This window comes from Xiphophorus couchianus, chromosome 22, assembly GCF_001444195.1.
Source record: "Xiphophorus couchianus chromosome 22, X_couchianus-1.0, whole genome shotgun sequence".
NCBI classification, from domain to species: domain Eukaryota; kingdom Metazoa; phylum Chordata; class Actinopteri; order Cyprinodontiformes; family Poeciliidae; genus Xiphophorus; species Xiphophorus couchianus.
Window position 1 is genome coordinate 16087625 of NC_040249.1, and position 21698 is coordinate 16109322.

General features: G+C 37.8%; 1 protein-coding gene across 2 annotated transcripts in view; it reads right to left on the bottom strand.

The window, feature by feature from the left end:
* Positions 1 to 884: 884 nt before the first annotated feature.
* The window catches only part of mcu (mitochondrial calcium uniporter), a 64163-nt gene continuing 43349 nt past the window's right edge, over positions 885 to 21698 (bottom strand). For both annotated transcript variants that reach the window (XM_028006107.1, XM_028006108.1), the window contains exons 3-9: positions 13916 to 13979; positions 11402 to 11572; positions 10133 to 10237; positions 9889 to 10049; positions 7679 to 7882; positions 6758 to 6874; positions 885 to 5397 (exon numbers count right to left, since the gene is read on the bottom strand). In XM_028006107.1, the coding sequence (XP_027861908.1) occupies positions 5317 to 5397; positions 6758 to 6874; positions 7679 to 7882; positions 9889 to 10049; positions 10133 to 10237; positions 11402 to 11572; positions 13916 to 13979 (903 nt within the window). In that variant the 3' untranslated portion in view covers positions 885 to 5316. The remainder of the gene's footprint in view (positions 5398 to 6757; positions 6875 to 7678; positions 7883 to 9888; positions 10050 to 10132; positions 10238 to 11401; positions 11573 to 13915; positions 13980 to 21698) is intronic.

The following is a 21698-nucleotide window of genomic DNA, read 5'->3' on the forward strand; positions in this document are numbered from 1 at the left end:
GTATGTTATTAAACATCACAATTATTTATAAACCTTTATTTTGAACTATGTGAGGACATTGTTCTCAACCACTGAATTAAAATGAATATTTGCTTTAAAAACACACAAGAGGCACATGGAGATTTGAGTAGAAGTTAGTAAACACAACTAAATGTGGCCCAAATGTTTTGTTTCGGATTTCTTTGTCTTTTGTTGCCTCTTTGTCACACCTATTTTAAGATGATTTATGTTATTACCAAAGATAAACAGAGCAAATAAAAGGAGCAGGTTTCAAAAGATGATTTGATTCATCAAAGTGAAAAAACAGTCCAAACCAACCTGGCCTTACAAGAAACAGTAATTGTCCCTGTCTGTGCCACCAGCCACATCCAGCAGCTTCAATCAAGATCGGTTTAAGATCAGACCACAACATATCAATCAGATTTAAGTCCATACTTTGACTGGGCCATTTAAAACCTTTATTATATTCCCATTTACATCAGGACTCGCTGTTGTGTTTTGGAAAATGTTTGAGTTGAACAGAGATCCAAATACTGTCCTTTAGGAAGCAGGTTGACCAACATTGACCACCTCAAAGTTTTCCTACTGGTATGACGTTCTTTTTAGCCAGAGCTGCGTCCATTTACATTTACAGAAATAAACACTTAAAATATAGAATTCTTTGTGTAATGAATTAAATATACTTTTTGTTTATTAGTTAACTTTAACCAAATATTACAAGGATTTATAGATTGATATGTCTTAATTTCACTCCTACACAAAGCGAATGTGATGTGTTCCGTTTACAGATATCTTCCAGTAAAACCAGATGCTAATGAAAACCAGAGGAAGTCATGGATTTCTATAAACATCAGCTGCACAATAAAAACAAAGACTCTCACTGGGACCATTAGCTCCAAAACCTGGATAAGGATTTTATTGATAATTGAATTACATTTCTCTTTTATACATATTTCATAAATGATACAGGATTTTACATTTTCTTTATTTATTTATTTTTTGTTTCGCCAACATTACAGCATCATGTCAACTGAAGCAAACAAAAACAACAGAGTAGAATAGGTCCAAATGAAGTACATGATCCATTCAATCCTATGTTCTGCTTCAATCTTAAGCATGTCCAAACAAAATCACTCACAAAAATCTGAAGCTCAACGCACATCAAAAAATGTAGAGTAATAATGATACTTTGGAGAAAACAACGGCGAGGATGGGTGAAAAAAAACGGAGGTGGTCCCAGATGATTTTAAAGCATTAAACTGATGTCTCTCTTTTAGCACAGAGGCTCTCAGGCCTTCGTTGTAGGGATTTTTCACTTATCGGAGAACGAGGACACACAGTGAGGACCAGGATACTGGGAATACATAAGATAAAAATGGACTGGATTTAAGCAGTTGGTTGGCTGGGACTTGGATGACGTCTGGCAGGCTGGACTTTAGAACCGCCTGCTGTCCCTTTTTACAACTAGGAATCTCTACAAACAACGTTCCTTAAATTATCTTTGCACGTATTGGAATAAATCATCTTTTTTTTTTCTTTTTAGATAAGTTTCCATGTAAACATACATTCATGCAACACCCTCTTTAGCATAAGTTTCCCTATAATTGATATAGTTTGTTTAGAAAAAAAATAAAGACAAACAAAAGGCAGTAAACGGTGGATGGTATGATTCGAACAAACAAACAAAAAAAAACGGAGAAAGTGATGACGGACAGAGAGACAGCAGAGGGGAGGAACCAGACCACAAACAGCCAACTATTACAGGATCTGAGTGTATTGTGTGTGAAAGCAGATATATTCAGGAAACATCAACTATTACTTGTACTGACAAGCAGCAAAAGAATCACAGATGCAGAAACTTTCTTAAATTTTTGCACCATTTAAACATTTTAAAATGTATTTCCACTTCGCAAACAAACCCGTTTCTGCCTTTCTTTGTCTCTGAATCCTAACATTTAAGTCCAAGATCTCAACACAGATTACGTCATTTATTATCCAAAAGGCACAATTTCTCTAAGCAATAACACACACAAACAAACACACACAATGCACCAGATAAGGCTCTATCCTGTCTTTAGATTTGCAAGGCTAATTAATGATTCGAGCCCAAAGCATGCACTTTAATATGAAAGATCCGCTCCCCAGCAGGACTCGAGCTCAGGATGGTCCTGAACTCCATGCAGGAGGATGTTGGGGGACGGCACCTCCCCGCTGCACAGGCCGAGTGACGGAAGCTCAGAGTCAAAACAACTGGCTTTGTCTTTGGAGCAAAAAGAAATGATCAAAAAAATGGGCTTTGGACCACTAGGGGGCTCACTTTGTACTTTTGTCAATTCGTATCCAATATTCCTATGAAGAGTTACTCAAGCCATTTCTTCATGCCAAAAAACCAAACAATTTTTTTTATCACTTCACAAAGTATTTACATGAATTATAGAGATAAACGCGCATATAACAGTCAAATCTCACAGATGATTTTATATATTTTGTGAAAACTTCTAATTACACCATATTTCCTCTCATTTAGGTTCTGATCCCTTTTTGAACCAGTTCACTCATATGAAAAAGAGCAGAGTTTGATTCCTAATCAAAGCAAGATAACTCTGATCAGCCATCTGCTGGTGGATTTCAATTATTGGAGTCAGACAACCAGTAGAACATGAGCAGGTAAGAAACGTCCTAGAGGGCCCCATCCAATGGCAGATGGTACCAAACGACTGAAAGTATGAAGGGATAAAATGGTGAAGGGAGCGAAATGCCGAGACCCCTGCTGGGGCCGACAAACCGGACCCTGAACAGAAAACTCTGCCGTTCTGAAAGAAGTTCATGGAGTAAACATTTGCAAAAAAGCTTTAGGCATGGGCCGGCTACCGGTACCAAGAGTTTTAAAAGTTACCTTTTCAACGGTGCTAAAATTGTCATATCGTTCCCTACAGACTAAATCTTTTGTTTTTTTTTGAGAGGCTTTCCAGTAATATTTTGCTTTTCCAGGGGTTATGGAGCATAGACTAGCTCAATGCTGCACACCACCACTCAGCTGGCTGAAACAAAAGACAAATTTGCCTTTTTGGAAATAGTTCTGAAACCTGAAGCAGTGCCACCTGCTGGTCTCTGTCTGCTACTGACTTGAGAAGATTGACTTATTAACGACATTTAATCTGACAAATTGACAAATCTGACCAATTTTCCTTTAAATACTGAAAATCTGATTATTTATTGGATCAAAACCAAGAAATCCCATCAATTGGGTTCATCAGGGAAGAGGACATATTCTGATGCAGTTTTTTTGAGTAAATAAAATGTTTGATAAAAGGATAGTCATATGCTTAGATGGTGATAATCTTGTATCTCCTTATTTTTTCTGTTCAATTGAAGACTAACCTTCTGATTAAAGTCAGTGTTAAGTCAAATGTAAATAAAATTAACATCTGCACGGAAAAGCATGATCAGTGCATCTCTGTTAATATAATAAACAGAACAGTGGCAAAAATGTGTAGTATTTTGCATAAGGCTGTCAAAAACTACTTTGAAATTTAGTGAGGGGTTATATATGCTTGCAAAATCTTTAACAAAATTGTAATACTTGCATTTATTTACATTTTTGGTGTAGCAGGATCAATTTTCCGTTTTAAATCAACATGATTAGGTCATTTGATACGTTCAGCCCAACACAGTAAAGTCACAGCATTTTGTCCAATGTTTTCCTGCAGCGAGAATCTCATACCAGCCCACGCCTAAAGAAAAATCAAGATATGGTTTGAATTAACAGTGTGTTGCAAAACTTTATGGAGATGCTGATGGACGTCAAAAGGATGCGTGTAAAGAAGGTGCCCAATTAAGTACAAAATTGCTATAATGCTCCTACACGTTCACAAGTTTCTACTGAGGCCATACCACAGCATGCAGTCTACCCTGCCTTGTCACTGAGAGCAGGGGGGGAGGCCATTACAGCAGCAGTGGGAGGAGAAAACTCTGACTTTATTCCGTATCATCTTAGGATGAAATTTTATTTATTTATTTTGCATTAATCGAATTAGGTCATACTCCAACATAAGGGCAAGTTTTTCTTCTTTTTTTTTTAACTTCATTGAAGATATTACACAACATTCTGCAGCAATGGTTGGTTAAAGAGATAAAGCACAGCATTATTCACATTGCTGAGAAATACATGTATTTTGTAGTTAAAGCCATTTTTCACCCTGATCTGGCTTCAGAGTTGCTTCCTCCCTCTCAGAGACCATGCACAGGAGCTCTTCTCTTGAAAATGAACGCCACATATAGATTGTGCACTTGTCATGAAAATGTACAAAGCTATTAGTACAAGGTATTTCTTGAATACAGTGTAATGCTGTTGTTAGTGGAGTCCTTTTAGGAGGTACCGATGATTTTTTATTTTTTTAATGTTTGTCGGAGAGCTCCTCCCCCCACTGGAAAACAAAGGGAAAAAAACTAGCCTCTGGTCATTTGTTTGATTGTATACATATATACCCATATTTTTGTCATAACAAATATATTATGGCTTTCAAAATAAAAAGTGCCAAAATATTAACTTTTTTTTTCTTTTTTTCTTTTTTGGAATAAAAGAACACACAGTGATGTTGTTGTCGGTAGGACTCTCTGACTTGCGGATGCCAAGCCGCTTACAGGACATCAACAGGAAGAGAAAACGAGGCGTTCCTGCTTCCTGCAGAGATACAGATGCTCCTGACGAAGGGAAGCTGCCCGTCACCTGGAGGAGGCGCGGCTCGACGGAGAGGGAGGGGAGGCGGCAGAGTTCGAACGCAGGGAAACTAGAGTCTCCATGATGGTGCGACTGCAGTCAGAACTTCCTGTAAACTTGTCTCTTGAGCCTGCACAGGCCGGGAGGAAGAGTGCGCGCGCGTGTGTGTTTACCGTCGCGTTTGGTGATCCCTCTTCAACACACACACACACTGACTCAACAAAGGCTGCTCCTCGCCATGTTCCCTATCTCAGAGTGCTTACAAGCAGGCAAATTCACATTCATCCCTGCGGTTTACCGGCAGGTCGCCCCTCCAGAGTTTGAGGCTAATCCAATTTGCTTTGATAATCTTCGCCATCTTCGTCTTCATCCTTCAGCTGTGAGAAGTCTTCAGTTTGAGGCATTCTCAAATTCCAACTATAGATTTTAGCCAGGAAAGAAAAAGAAACAACCTTCCACAATAAACAAAGGGGCAGGTAAAGAAGGAGAGGAGGATAGGAGGGATATAGAGGGGGTAATCAGACACCAGAGGGAGGGAAGGGGAAGAAAGAGGGTTGGTTCCAGGAGATCAGAGATGAGGGGAGTCACGCTTGCCGTCAATTTTTGTCGCTGGGCAGCTGCTGAATCGGGAGCTGGAGCTGGAGCGGATCCCTTAGGCGCTTCAGGTCCAGCTCCACCTGGACAGAGAATAGGAAAAATACAAAAACATATAACAATTATTAAGTTAATTGGTCAAAAACATCATCTTTGAGCATCCAATTTCCAAAGATGATAGAAATTGGACTTATAAATTTCCATTCTGAAATTTACAAATCCAATTTCAGAATGGAAAAATGTGTTGTGAATATTAATCTAAAGCTAGTTAGTTAAACCTTTATTTCACCAGGCAAAATATTGGGAGCAATTTCTCATTTGAAATGTTAGCCTGAAAGTACTAAAACACTTACAAATTTAGAGAGGAGAGAGGAGAACATTTGCATACATACAATGAGAAATGTGCTCATCCTGCAAAACAGTTACAGGACTTTTTAAAAAGGTCCTTTAGTGTGTGTTAAAAGTAAGAAATTAAATCAGTGTTGAGATGTAGTATATTGTGTGGCACAAACAAGACTTGGTTTTAGGGATTTTCGATGTAATAACTTGGAGTACGCATTATATAGTGAGATATAATGCTTGTAGTATCTGATACTGTAGCAACTGATTTAAATAAGGAGGTGAAAGACCCTTATTTAAGGGCTTCCATATAGAACCTGCAAAACCAAACATGGAAAGAAACACAAAAAAGAAGAAAGGAAAGCAAGAAGGGAAGTATGTGAGGGTGGAAAGAAAGGCAAGGAAGGTGAGAAAGGAAGTACAGGAGACAGGAAGGGAAATAGGGTGCAAAGAAGAAAATAAGGAAAAAGAAAGGACATGAGGAAGGAAGGACAGAGGGAAAAACATGACACAAAACAAAAACAAAGTCCTCCGTCCTGTCCGAGGGAGGAAGGGGTGACTAAAAAGTGTAAGAAAATAAAGGAGAAAGAGGGAAGGACATGAGGGAGAAAGAAGGGAAGAGAAGTCAAGAAAAACAAAGGGGCCAATGAAAGAAGTAAAAAGGAAACAATAAAGGATGAAAGGAAGGGGACACAAAGCAAAAGAAGAACAAACACTTGGAAAAAGGAAATAATGCAGAAAATGAGGGTGGAAGGAAGGAACAGCACAAGGGACACCAAAAGAGTCTAGGAAGGAGAGAAGGAAGAAAATAAGCAAAATAGGAAAGACAACATCTAAGCAACAGAATGGGGATTAAAGTTTGGAAAAACTGAAATTTTTCTCGACTTTAGAAGGCCTGGGAAATACAGAAATCCCATTCCAGGCTTTAGTAGATATCATAGTAACTGTTGTAACTTCTCTACTTTGCACTGAAAATACAGTACCTATATTTACACCCCTTATATCTGCTTACAGTCAAAATAACACACTCTGCCTAATTTAGCGTCAGCTTGACAGCAAAAACAAATCAATCAAGATTTTCAGCAAGAGGCTAAATTCCCGTACCTCAGCGATGTCATCCTTCAGCTTGTTGTATTTCTCGACGTCAAAGCGTGTCCTCTTCACCCCCTTGTGGAAGAACAGCAGATACTGTCTATCTCTAGCGTCAGGATAAACATATTCCTGCAGGTTAAAGGGAGACAAAGATGGAGCATTTTGTAACAAGAACCAGTTTATCAGATGTCCTCCGGGCTCTGCTGTGTGTCTCTGGGACGGATCACACTGAGGGAAAAACAGACTCTGTGTCCTTGGAGCTAAAATTAGAGGAAATGTATGAAAAGTGAAAACAGATTTCTTTACTCTAGGTCAGGGGTGTCCAAGCTTTTTGTCACCTGGGTTGAAATCATTTTGTGTTCCAAAATTCAAGTAAAATCAAGCAAAGAAAGTTATTATTTACTGTTGATCCCGGAATTTAAAAAGTCTTTGCACAGCTGCTGTATTTAAAGAAAGGCATCTGGTTTTCAAAATTTTGGGGTCTCAATTGAACAAATGTATTATCAGTACATAAAAACAGGATGTTGTTTCAAAATGCTTGCTATAATTAGCCAAGTTTAATAAATTAGATAAAATCTGATTTGATGCAACAAAGTCGACTTTTCAGTAAAAGTTTCTGGACAAACGGGATTCTACTTATTACAAAACTTTTGTTATAAAAAGACAAATACTTTGTGTTGTACTCAATATTTTTGATTATAAGAACATGCTGGTTATTATTTTACCCTGCGTAAAAATAAAAAGTCTGAATAGGTCAACTTTGTATCATTTTTGAAATGCACAAAATCAGTTCAAAGGCCACAAATTTTGAATACCCCTGATTTATTTTATTTTATTTTTTTTAAATTTATTCACTATAAATTGGGTGCACTAGTTTTATCACTTTAAGATGCGTTGCTTAATTCACCTTCTTTATATAATCTCCAGTCTTACCTGACGTGTAAGCACAAAGTAGGCATACATTGCCATCGCAGTGCCATAAGTGATGAAGTAGGTGACGGGCTCCATGATATCCCAGGAGTATTCCCACCAGGTCAGCCTGGCCAGGATGCCAAACTGCGTCGCCATGTACGCCATGCCGCCCCACAGCACCCAGGTGGTGCGGCGCTCCGCCTTCTTGCTCAGCTCCTCTCTCACCTGCACAAACAGAGCAGCATGAAGTGCACAGCCAGACTTATGGAGAGGTCAGTCACTCAGTTGACGAGTTGGACTGGAGGCTTCAAATGGGTGATAAAACATAAAAACAAAAAAAACAAAAGTAATTATTTTAGACGAAAGATATTTCAGTTTGTCTTGTAAAATTGACTTAAGTAAAGATATTTTTTTTATTTTTTAATGGTAAAATAGTAATTTCAAACTGATCAGGGTTCCCATGTGTGTCAAACTCAATTTAATTTTGGGCCAAATCAAGATCATGAGTGTTCTAAAAGGGCCGGTTGTGCCAGAATCTATTGCCAAAACTCGTTAACAAACTGTTAAAATATAAATAAATTCTTAAAATTAAATAATATTGAACATCTTTTCAGTCCCTCCAGGATTTCGCAACTGTTTTGGGGATTTTTTCAATAAAAATCAAGGTGTTTGTGGTACTAATTTTGAAATGTTTGCACTTATATATGATGGGAAATGTGACTTTTTATTACACGCCCCATCATTATGGATTATAAATCAAGTAAGGCTGAGGCAAATGTTTATTAAACAGGTGGGCATAAATAGTCTCTTGGATCCAATATTTTTCACAATTTTTGCCAAAAATCTGCAATAAACTCTCTGTTATGTATTTGTGTGAAAAGAATTAAGGGATTTGTTGATTTTGCGTGAATTTTCATGATAATTCGCAGGAAAGTAGAGGGACTGATTGATATAATTTGGCAGTAAACAGATAAAAACGTCATTGTTTTGATTGATAAAATAATATCTCAAAATATGGAGGATCAAAAGTGCTACATTTCAAGAAAGATCATTAATAAAGAATTGATTGTATATTTATTTGTTTATTATTAACAACATTCATTCATGTAAATTTGTTTTCTTTTACAAATATTTCATTTTCTAATTATGACACGGTTCATTCTGAGCACCACAAAAACTGCACACACACTTTGATTGGTAAAGCTGACAGACAAAATAGATTCATGATGCACTGCTGCGAGAGACTTGGAGCTGATTCAATTGCTGACTAATTAGGCATTTTATAAATATTTTAGACCCGACACGTAGCTGTGTGTGCAGCTTGGTGAATGTGACAAAAGGTAAAGGACTTATAGTGGTTGCTATGACTAGGAAGCTGCTAAATAATTTCATTTAGTAATTAATTGTTTATCAGATTGTTGCATTATAGGCATTTCATTCTAACAATTTTCTTATTTTAATTAATTTCTGTCTTTTTATACAAAGTAGGTTGTTCCAATAGTTTGCAGCTTTGTATGAAACGCTGAAAGAGTCAGCTTTATTTGCATTGCTGCTTTTTTGCTGCAACTCTGGAAAAATATAAGAGACCACTTAAAATGATCAGTTTTTCTGATTTTACTTTTTATAGGTATATGTTTGAGTAAAATGAACATTGCTCTTTTATTCTACAAACTACTGACATGTCTCAGAGATTCCAAGCAAAACTTTAGTATTTATTTGCAGAAAATGAGAAATGTTCAGATGCAGCGCTTTCAGACCTCAAATAATGCAAAGAAAACAAGTTCATATTCATTTAGAAACAACAATACTATTGTTTTAACTCAGAAATCAATATTTGGTGGAATGACCATGAGCTTTTCCATGGGGTTCAGTGCAGTTGGCTCTTATTTTTTTCCAGAGCTTTTGTATATGAAAAAGTATTTTGAATTTTTGGCAGAACTGCAATAATTCAAACAATCCCATTAAGGAGTTTCAATGGAAAAATATTACATCATGCAACTGTTCTTTTGAAATTCATGTACCGGATTAAGGCTTAATTATCATGAGATTAGCTGTTTTGTTTCGGTCACACAAATTAATTTTCTCATTACGATGAATGAGAAAGAAGACAACAAGACCAGCTTAACTCAGCTCCCTCATCTCCATAGATTAATGGCATGAAACTGACCTTTCTATAACTCGCAGCGTTTTCTGGGGTTTCTACCACTAACTGTCAAAAGCTTTTAATGAACCTTCTCTAGGGGGCGCAGCTGAGAGTTGAGGTCCTCCAGTCGTCCAATCAGCTCCCGCTCTTTGCTGAGCTGGTGCTCCTCGATGCGCAGTGTGGTGTAGAGCTGCTGCACCAGAAACTTGACGTCATTTAGCCGCTCGGCCTCCTCGTGGGGCAGGATCTCTGCTCAAACAAATACATAAACATGAGTTCAGTCGTGATCCAAAGACTCGACGAGATCCTACTGTCTCTCTGTTGGTCCGAACCTCTCCTTGGTGGTCGCACAATATGAGTGGTGTCATTGATGACGAGCTTAAAGTCATCCATCAACAGGATGTCTATGCCAGTGGAGGAGGCGATCCTCGCTCCGTCTGAAAAAAAAGACAAAATAGTGAGAAACAGCTTCAGTAAGTCTCGCCACTCTGGAAAATCAGGCCTGTTAAGTCTGACAGAGAGTGAAATATGTGGCATTTGGATATATGAATGTCTAATATGAATTTTTAATACAAATAAACAATAAATGTATCTCTTTTTTTGAAAGAATCCAATATAAATAGGATGTTACATAGTCCAGTGTGTTCTTGGGGTGTCAACAATTTTGTTTCTATTACAAATATGCACAAAACTTTGTCAATGTTCTGCTAATGTTAAAATATTATTTAATTATGGCATTATTGGCCTTCCGGAATACAATTTTGCTATTGCGGTGTTTCCATTAAATAAAAATCTCAATTAAGATCACACTGTTTCGATAAGGTCAAAAAACCACCGCATCATAGCGGCAAAACTTTTGTAAAGTTTTTTTTTTTGTTTTCAATTGCCATATCTCGATTAAGCAATTTTATTTTCAATATATCAAACTGCACAATTGCATGGTCAATGTAAATGCAGTTACTGTTAAGGCATTAACACATGTGGTTAATTTAAAAAGTTTGATGTGTTTAATGCAGATTGATCACATTGCCTATTTTGACCAAAAAGTCTTTCTCCTGTAAAAGGTCGCTTAGCACATTACACGGTTTTGTACTGCGTTTAACAATACACAGTCGCAAATGGGAGTGAAAAGATGAATGAGGAGAGTCAGACTGGTTAGACTGGACGGCTCAAGTTCAAATCCTGTCCATGGCTCCTTTGCTGCATGTCTTCACCCCTGTTTTCTCTGCCCCCTTCCTGACAGATTATTGTAAAAAAAATGTTCTCTAGTGGCAAAAAATCCTTAAGAAAAAACAAAACACCATGATGGACCCTCAACTGTGATTTATTTTACCACCTAAGATCAACCAATTTCTAGTTATCATTTATAAACGGTGTCTGAAACAAAACGGCTTCTTTCAAAACTTCCTGGATATGAAAACCTGGAAAACTGAGATGTTTGGTTTGAGACAATAGAACATTTTCTCAAATATTTTTAAAATGCAGATTCTTACATTTCAACTTTTCAAAGTTAGGCATAGTGATTACTCTTGATTAATCACAGAGCTATGGTGTGATTAATCTGATTAATTTCTCAATTGATTGACAGCAGTGGTTCTTACCCATGGAGTAGATGGCCACACGGTCGATGCCTCTGTCCTCCGCCTGCAGCTGCTGCAGGAAAACGCCCACACAGTCGCTCAGAGGCTTCAGGGTGAACTGGCAGCGCTCCCGCCTGGACGGCAAACTGACCGAGATCACAGGCAGACCATTCTGATACACCACCGTCACCTCTGAGAGAGCATAACAAGGAAGAGGGATTAGGGAAATGCCACAAATACTCATAGAACTAATGAGAAAAATTTACCAAAGAATTTACAATAAAAAATGATTGAATGATTGAACCCAGGAATCAGGTTTGATCAAGTCCTAAAAGTTGATAAAAAAAAACAAAAAACTGACTTAAAGTACAGGGTGGACACCTATAGTACTTAATTAGAGGTCAGAAAAAGATATTTTAATTTATACATAAAACAGTTAAATACAAACTGCACCCTGGAAAAACACAAAATCTCTATCTAGTTTCTAGTTTTGTTGCTTGAAATAAGACAAAACTAACTTCCAAGTAACTTTTCAGCAAGATGTAGGAGGTTGTGTTATGTCAATAATTCCTTAATATAGATTTCTTTTTAATTTCTTGTTTCACTGGCAGATTTTTTCACTTATAATATGGGAAAAGTGTCTTGTTATAAGTGAAAAAAATCTTCCAGTGGATCAATATTAAGGAATTATTCACTTCAAACAAGCTCCTACATTTTGTTGATATTCCTTATAAGTTAGATTAGTCTTATTGCAAATGTTTTAAGATATTTATTATAGAAACTAGACAAAACAAAATACTCAGTAAGATAACTAGAGTATGGTTTGGTGATCTGCTTTTGTTAGTTGCAGGATCACAGTGTTACAACAAGGTTAGCAGCGTTTGGCACCAGAGAGAAAAATGCCTCATCCGCCTAAAACATAAAAAGGAAATTGCATGTCACATATTTGTAGTAGAACTAGAATTTACTTCTGACTCTAATAGAATCGGACTACTATCAATAACACTGATTGATGTAAAAGCTATTTGTAATTTTCATGCTGATCTCAATAAATTACAAGCTCATTTAAAGGTCAATTTATCTTCGTTACTCAGTTAAACAAGCAAAACTCGAATGTAGATTTATTACACACTTCAAGCCTTCATTTCTTTTCATTTTGATAATTACGGCGAATAGCAAATAGAAACAGCAGTAGTCTAAGAAAATTTTAAGATTAGGACCGATAAACACTGAATTTCTAATCAAGAAAATAAACATAAAAAAAAGCTTTATCCAAGGATTTTAATGGAAAGTTTAATTACAGGAAAGAATGTAGAAGATTGTGTAGCAAAGTGTATTGAAAACTGAATTACTGAAATAGCCTTTTTGTTAATATTTCATTTCAGTTACATTTGGTCCTACAGAAACCTTTCGTATGTAATTTTCTAGTGAAGTTGAATCTACATAATATAAACCACATGGACGTACTGCTGATTTGTGAAAACAAGGCCTACACTAATGAAAACAGAGAGTTGCAGTCAACATCTTGACGCCAACTGCACTTGGTTTTTATTCTCACAGAAAGGTCTATTTATATCTCTAGATGAGGCTCTTGTGAGATCAAAATGCCATTCAGGTACGCATCGCAGCGCCATCATCGTTTCCAGCAGATTCCCACAGCAGCAAAAAAACTCAAAAGGAAGACAAAAGAGACTAACACAGCGGTCCCGAAACACTATTTTCAAGTTCAATTATTTTGATTCTGCCTGCTGTTAGCTTTATCTGCACATGTCGTTTTTAAACACTGCTGTAAGAATGGTTAATTTTGCCCAAACAGCTCCCCAGAAGCTCCTTCTTGCATAGTAATTATCTCAATAACACAACTCTATTGGTCCATAACCAAACTGTGGTTATAAAGAGCCAGCGCAGCTTGTACCATTATCATGCTGAATGGTCTCCAATGACAGATCCATGAATCAAGGCAGAGCCCGGAGAGGAGACGGTCCGGAGTGCTGCAGTGAATCAGCACTTTCTCTGCTCAATCCCACACCGAGGTGAAGGATCATCAGCTGCCAGCTGCCTTCAGGGGATTCTCTCTTTTGAACAGGCGCTCAAAGGAACAGACGTATAGACGTTTCATTTCACTTTATTGCAGGGGAATAGATGGGTTGCTCCTCGCTTGCACCCGTTCCCTTTTGTCCTCCTTTATCCTGCCATCACAGATTCACCGTTTGAAGTGTGGGGGGAGTCTTGTGCTCGTCTCTGCTCCAATCCCACAGCTATTTAAGCCCTATTTAAATTTAAAACCAAATCCTCCTGTTCTGCAGTGCTGCTGCCTCTTTCTTTCTTTCTGCCAACCAAAAAGGTGATTCCTGAGAGCAAAATCCACATTAATAATCCACTGGCTGCTAACTCCAAATGAGCCTTTGCAGTCTGATTAATGCATAACTTTGCTTTGGTACACTTCTTTTTTGTCTCGGAATGGGAAGGGAAGGCAATTAGTTGGGAGTTTTGGCTTAAAGGGAACATCATGATGTGGCTCAAAAGAGGGCTTACCCTGTGGAGCAGCGGAGGAACAAAACAGTCTCTGCCCAGGCCATGAGGGGGCGCTCTTCCAAACCTGCAGACAGGAGAGCGAGAGAAAGAACATTTTTAACACAATACTCTCATCTGACACGCTGATCCTGAGAGTAACCAAATATGTTGATGGATGATGTGGCCACTATTTTCCACTTTTCACTACACATGCTGCAGCTTAATTTGTTAGCTTTAATAATAAACCTATTTAAAAATCGTTTTTGTGGCTCGAAATGAGTTTTATTTTGTAGCAGTGGAGTCAAAAATGGCTCTTTGAAACGTTTGCTGACCCCTGGGATAGAGGGATAAATTGAGAGGAATGGGTGAAAGAATTAAACAGTAAATGGTTAAATGGACAGAAGGAACAACCTTCAGAAAATACTAACCCTCCTCTAATCTGTTTTTCTACACCCAGTATATACAGATATTATAAGACTGACTGAATTAAATTCCAGACTGCATAAACTCTGTTAATATATTACTCTAACTATCCGTCCCTCTGGTTTTACTTTACAAAACAGCATCCAGTTTGTGCAAACCAGAGCTCCACCCAAGGAAGGAAGATTAATGGACACATCTGCAGCTTCATTTTCACACAAACAATGTACACAGTCATGCATAATGAAAAAAAATACAGCTAAGCTCCTGGTATCTCTTGTAATTACTCCAATAGAAATAACCACTTGGAAAAAAGAAAGAAAAAAAAACAAAAAGCAAGGCCACTAAAATGCAGCATATGAATTCTGTGTTTTTGTTACAAATTGGAGAGAAAGATGAAAATATGAGGGGATTCCGAGAAAGTCCCTGTTGTTTTTTGTGCACAACCTGATGTGATCTCCCTCACAAATGATGCTGCAGATGTTTTAAATTAAAAGCAGCCCGTCACAAGTTTCGATGTAAAACCCGGCGTGAGACGCGACTGTCACGACTCCTAATTTCTAAAAATTACGGCACAAAAGTGTCTCACAATAAAATCTAATAAAGCAAAAGAACTCTGGGAAGCAAAACCTCCCTGATTAAAGTCATGCACACATATGCTTCCCTGTCAAACTGCTCTTTATGATTAACCGTTCCTTAACCCGCCATTTAACATCTTTAAGGCATTGCTTTCAAGCAGATTTTCATTTCTTTCTCACTCACTGTGTGTACATAGTGTCTACAACAGCAGGCTAACTGTGTTTTAATATTAGATTTACAACATGCATGCAGTCCCTCGTGGAGGTGAACCACAGCAGCAGACATTTAGGGCTCTCAGGGCTTCACCTTTATGACCACAAAGAGTAAAAATATCTCGGAGCAGAGCAGCGTATTTGTGTGCGAGCTCTTACTGCAAACAGCAGTCGGGGAGAGATCCTGCAGTGGGATAACCGCTAAACCCAGCATCCACCCGAAACACGCAGCCAATCCACAAACTGTTTACGCTCCTGGGCATCTTTCCTGTTTCGCTGCATGGCGGGAATTACACAGACATCTCTGAGTCCTACGAAGCATAGAACTTTGAAGATCCAAAATTATTTCATTGCTAAAAAATGGATTTCAAAATATTTCAAGATAAAGGAACCTCTCTGCTACATTGGAACTCATTTTTCTTCAGTGTTTTTTCCTTCAAATAACCTAATTCATAATTCTTTTAATGTTAATAATCTTCCAGAAGATGTATAGACATGGAAATACGAGGATTTTTGTTCGTTTTTAAGATTTTAAACATTTATGGAATTAGTTTTCTAGAGACATCTGTAATTTCTATATCCATTTTCACAAAAGTAGCAATAAAACATTTCCCAATACACCTCTGGAAAAATTAAGAGACCACTTAAAAATAATCAAATTTTCTGATTTTAATTTCTATAGGTATATGTTTGAATAAAATGAACATTATTATTTTATTCTGTGTACTACTGACAACATGTCTCTGAAAAGCCAAGCAAATATTTAGTTTTTATTTGCTGAAAATGAGAAATGGTCAAAATAATGAATACGACACAGTGCTTTCATACTTCAAATAATGCAAAGAAAACAAGTTCATATTCATTTAGAAACACCAATACTAATGTTTTAACTCAGGAAGAGTTCATACATCAATATTTGGTGGAATAACAAGGAGCTTCTCAATGGGCTTCAGTGCAGTGGGCTCTTATTTTTTTCCAGAGCTTTATATGGCTGAACATTTTGTAGCGGTCAGCGTGTAAATATAAAGGGGGACTTAAAACATTATTGTGACGATAAATTAAACTATAAGACAGGTATCATGATGAACGATACAATAAATGCCCACCCCCATCGATCGTTAATCCAAATGGACAAAGCCAGCGCTGACGAGTCACTAAATTACAGGTGAGTCTTACATTTCAAAAGACTAACTGCTGTCAAAACGTCACTCATTCAACGCATCAGTACTCTCCTGTTTTTATTCTTCCTTTTGAAAAGAATAAAGAAGACCCTCCACATTTGTGAAAGCAATTGCCAGCACACCACAGCAGCTCTGTGTGTTGGTATTGTAAATGAGAATACCTATTGTCATCCCATAGCACCAAGTGGAGCCCAAACAGTGGTTGCTGATCGAATGACATGCTGAGAAATTGCTTTTGGCCAGTCTGGAATAACTGCACCATCTGCAGAGAGCCGCCCAGCTCTGCTTTCCTCATTCATTAGTTTCTCCTGTTTGAAGATTTCGCAGTCAAACCTCCCACGCAGCCCTGACTCGCCACAGAAACATGAAAATTGTATGCAAATGCAGCCCGGCTGGGTGTCTGTGCAGTGACATGTAGCCATGCGCAAGCGCAGCTGGCACAGAAGCACACTAGTGTGCCGGCCCGTCTGTTTGCCGGGCTGTTTGTCAGTTGTGGTTGGGGAGAGGCTGAGCAAGATCCTCACCCTCTCCCCAGACACGCAGCCACTGAAACGCAGCCTGAAATATTTAACAGTGAGGCAGCAGTCAACAGCACAGCAGCCTTGGAATCAATCTCTCACTGCCGAGGGTTCGGTGGCGAAACAAAGAAACAGCCTTCAGTGGAGGTGATGGTCTGATGAGCTGGAGAAAAGAAAGAGGCGAGGAAGGACAGGAGGAGGAAAGTGTGAGGATAAAAGGAGGATGGAGAAGAGAGGTGTGAGTCACGAGTGTGCTTACGTTTCTAACCATGTGCTGCTCATACTGTACCCTGCAGCACACAATCCCTCCTCTCTGAAACGTGACTCCACTTTGTGAAATAGAAGAGAGGGGGATGAGGAACTGGAGGGAAGGAGAGATGGAGGCAGAGGGAGAGATGGGGAGGCTGCTGATCACTGCAGCAAAGGAATCCCTTGCCTTTCAAAGGGGGGTTGCCCCTCGAATTCACCCTCCCTTCCCCGCATCCCAGACTAACTCGCACTGAATCCTGATGTTCCCTTTACTGCTCCTCCATCATATCTCATCTGCATTGCGCTTCACTCGGGCTCTCACTTATATCGGAGCGCTTTCCTCAGTTTACAATAATAAACTCCTGTATGAAATCAACTACAAGCCCATCACATTGTGCTTCAGAAACAGGAAGAAGATGATGATCAAAACGGCTCTTGTGTTAGCTAGAGACGAACCAGAGACATGACAGCGCTCTGCAGCGAGGATCAATCCCCTTTTCATACACCACCAAGTGCCATTATGCTGCAGACAGACGGAGGAACGCTGCTGACACACAGTCTCACAGAGAGAAAGAGCTGCAGCTCTGTGTGTTTACAAGACCTCCCCTACTGTATGTGTAACCGTTTCCATTTGTCGAGTGAATTCGCAGCAACATAATCACATTCTTGTTCTCATTTCAGTTGTGATTATGCATGTGGGGATATATGCAAGATTTATTAGTTTCCTCCTCCTCCGGCACGGTCGTATTCAAAACAACAAAAAACTGTTGGCAGCAGATTTGAGGAAAATTAATGAAACTGGGTTATTTATATGATGCTTTCATATGCCATAGCTTTGCACTGAAAGGATGTAAAGTCAAGTCTAGGCTTTGATTGGACAATATTAGCACAATACAGGACACATCAAGATCCGATCCTGCTTTAGACCTTAAAGCAGAGCCCTACGTTGACACCAGTAAACTGATAAATTCATGCAGCTGTTTGGATTTTGTATCCCTAGCAACAAGATGATTTTATATGGCAGCTTAGTGATTTTTAAGGTCTTTAAGGGTTGAGACTTAGCTCAGCCTGACTGTCAATAATCTCGCACTCTGACACCAAACTTAAAATAACATTTTTACCTTTGGTGCAGTTTTTACTGAGTGGATTTGTTGGCATGGATGCCAAGTCTGCAGGTCAAGGTAAGCCAAAGCACTTGAATACTGGAGTGAAGAAGCTTTTTGAATGGGAAGTGAAGCTTTTTCAACAGCAGATTGTAGCCACAGATTGTAGCCGCTTTGCATTGCAGTTTATTTCTTTTACCTTTAATGTTTTCAGCTGCTTTTAAGGATATCAGATGTGCAATGTTGAGAATTAAGTTTTAGGCAGAATTTTTAAAAAAGGCTCTTCACAGTGATGGTTCATCTTGTGCTATCCACTTAAGGTAAGGCGTTGAAAGCATGTTTAAAAGATGTGCAAAATTATGAGTCAAAAGTCTAGTTTTTTAGTTGCAGAAACAAAATCTATTATTACAAATAAATTTTTAGCTGAATACAATTATTCATCATGCTATAAATACAGATGAAATCCTCTGTATCCCATATCTGATGGTTGTTGAGAAAACATGGCGATGTCAAGATGCCCGTCTTTGATGTGTATCTCCAACATTGAGCTTTGAAGACTTATTTATGTTCCTTGTATTCACTGTGTGCGATAGGATAAACTCATGCTGCCTCGTTTGTCACACTTCTAGTTGTTTTAAACTTTTTACTTATAGCACTCACTATATGGGTGAATTTGGGCCAGTAGATATTTTCTGAAAGCCTTTTCTGAATTATTAGGATGAACAAGCATTTACTTTACATCCTAATAATTTAGGATAAATTATTAGGATGTTTTCTTGTCTCTTCCTGAGACAACAGCTTCCCTGTCGACTCATGTTTAAACCTTGGAGAAACAGGAACGCTAATTTAAAGTCTCTAGATAGATACTCTTATCTTGTAAAGGAACAAAACACCGACATGCTTAATTTATATTTATAATATAAATATTGTTAAAGTGAATTAATTCCATCATTTCTTCTTCTCATTGTAATGATTTAGAAAGAAAAACAAAAAACTTTACTGACTATTAATGCAACATTCTCAGTAGCATCATCAATTATTATATATTTTAAAAAAGGGAGATTTAGCTGGGTTGATATGAGATGATATTTTATGTTAAACCCAATGCTGGCTGACGAGTCAAGACAGCACTGACCTTTCATCGTTCAAGTTTTGTTTCCGTGCAGGGATCTCAACACATAATTACACTGCAGTTTCAAAGCCTCTTCCCCACATCTATCCTTTTAGCTCCAACTAAATAATAGGTGCCAAGCAGAGCTTATACGTTGGATCTGGGTAAGTGCTGAACAGACACCAATATTGAGAAGTAATGTTGCTGACATAACTCCCACTTCATGGTGCCCTTGAGGCTGAGTGGCAGAAACCGCGGTCTCTAAACTGCAAGACTGCTTTCATCTCTGTGGTAACACGCTGCCCTGAGCTGTCGCTAGGAAACACCTATAAAGAACAATTTGCACAAAAAATAAAATGTATGTCAAATATATCATCTCACATCTGAAGACATTTGAAAGTTAGGAGAGCATTCATCAGAGGAGAGCATCAAACAAGCACTCCATGCATGCCACAGTAGAAAGAACAAACAAGGGGTGTAGCGACATCATGTTTTAAAAATACTATGACTTTCATCCTGAAAAAATTAAGTTACTCTATGAGTCTAAGCTATAAAATGTTGGCCTTGGGCATTAAGAAGACTGATTTTATCTTGACAACCTGCACTTTTGTTAAAGTATTCTATACTGAAGTAACATTTTTTAACTTCCTTGTGTTGCTAGTTGGGCTAGCTAACACCACCTGGTTACAAAGCACTGAAAAAAATCTTCCACTACTTTTAAATCTCTTGTGTGACAGAATTTTAAATAATAAATAGAAAATAATAATAATAATAATAAACTGTGACAAACTACATACAAATATTTGTAAGCTTTAAAATTATTGCCAAACACTGATCTTCAATCATAAAGTAATTAGTTACACCAGAAGTGCCAATGTCACAAAGTCACTCAAAAAGGGAAGGAAAACATTTCAGAAGAACCTGCTTTCTGAGATAAAGTAAACTAATGAATAAAACATGAAGAGCATCAGTGCCGTCAGCTGAGACCCCACTGACTACACTTTGTGGACTTTTGTGCTTCATCAGGGATGACAAAGGAGGTTTATGAGCTATTAAATAGAAAATGCACTGAGTCAACCGTCTTACTCGGAGCCACGGGAAACTCTTTCATTAACCCACTAAAGGTCCATGTTTTTGGCTTGCTGTCTTTCTGGCTTTACGATTCTTTTACAGCATATTAGGAGACTGCTGACTGCAACACATTTAAACCTCTTCTGATCTTTTCTTCTGTAATGCACAAACAGCCTAATTTTAAAGTCACTATCCAAAATTGTAAATTCAACCCAGAAACTTCACAAAATCTATAATACTTTCAGAAATCTGCAATAAACTGCTCTGCACTTCAAACAGTTTAGGACAGTTTATGATTTTTGATTCTCTTATTTTTGAAATTTCTCCAAAAAATATTAGTGTCATGAACTGGCTAACCAAGTTAGCAAGATTTTATGAAAATCTTGATTTGAATGTCTAGAGAACTTTTGTTTAGCACCTTACTCAGCTTTTGTTATTTTTTGAGTGCTGTATGAATAAGTTATGATTTTTATTTTTGAATATTTGTGAATTTTTATGTAGGTCCTGTGAGTGACTCAAACAAACTTCAATTTTACACATTAAAGATTTCACATATTATTCAACTATAGATTAATGTAAAAAAAAAAAATCCATTAAATTCAGAATCTTATCTTTTCCACATTTGAAAATGACAGAAAACAAAATCTAATCTTTCAAGGGTGCAAATAAGAACAGTACAGACTGGAATGGAGAGATTTCATCATGAAAGATCTTAGTAATATCCCGAGTGGAAAATATGAATAAAAAACAATCAAATAAAAAAATGTAATGAAATATTAATAGGTGAAGTTCTCAAGATGATCGTCATTACTACGTATTTCAGGTCGACAATCCACCGCCGTATCCATCGTGGCTTCAGCAGTCACTGGAGTTAAACACTGGCTAAAACATCCGAGGCTGAATTATTTGCATTTAAATGCAACTAAATCTTTGTAGAAACAATTCTCAATGCCAGTTAATCAGCTTGATTTTTGTGCCTCTTGTGATGTTATCAGCACCAGTAGAGCTGAAGGTGTTTTTTTTTTATTCAGTATCCTTTTTAAAAATCTGCATTTCGTCAAATTCTGACATATTTTTAAACTATTATTGATGCAATTATTTGTAAGGCTTACACCTAAATAAATTCTAAATTTAATTCCACTATATGGATTTCTCTTCTTCTTCAAAACATGTGCCTTTTCTTTAAAGCTCTAAAAGCACACCTGTGTGTACTCCAAGGCTCTCAGTTATCTGTACACTCGCACACATTCTCCATTTTCTCTTAAATACAGAGAAATGAACACACACACACACACACAGAGAGAGAGAAGGTAGCCACTCAGGATTTGCAGAAAAAAAAGAACGATAACATACACGCCGC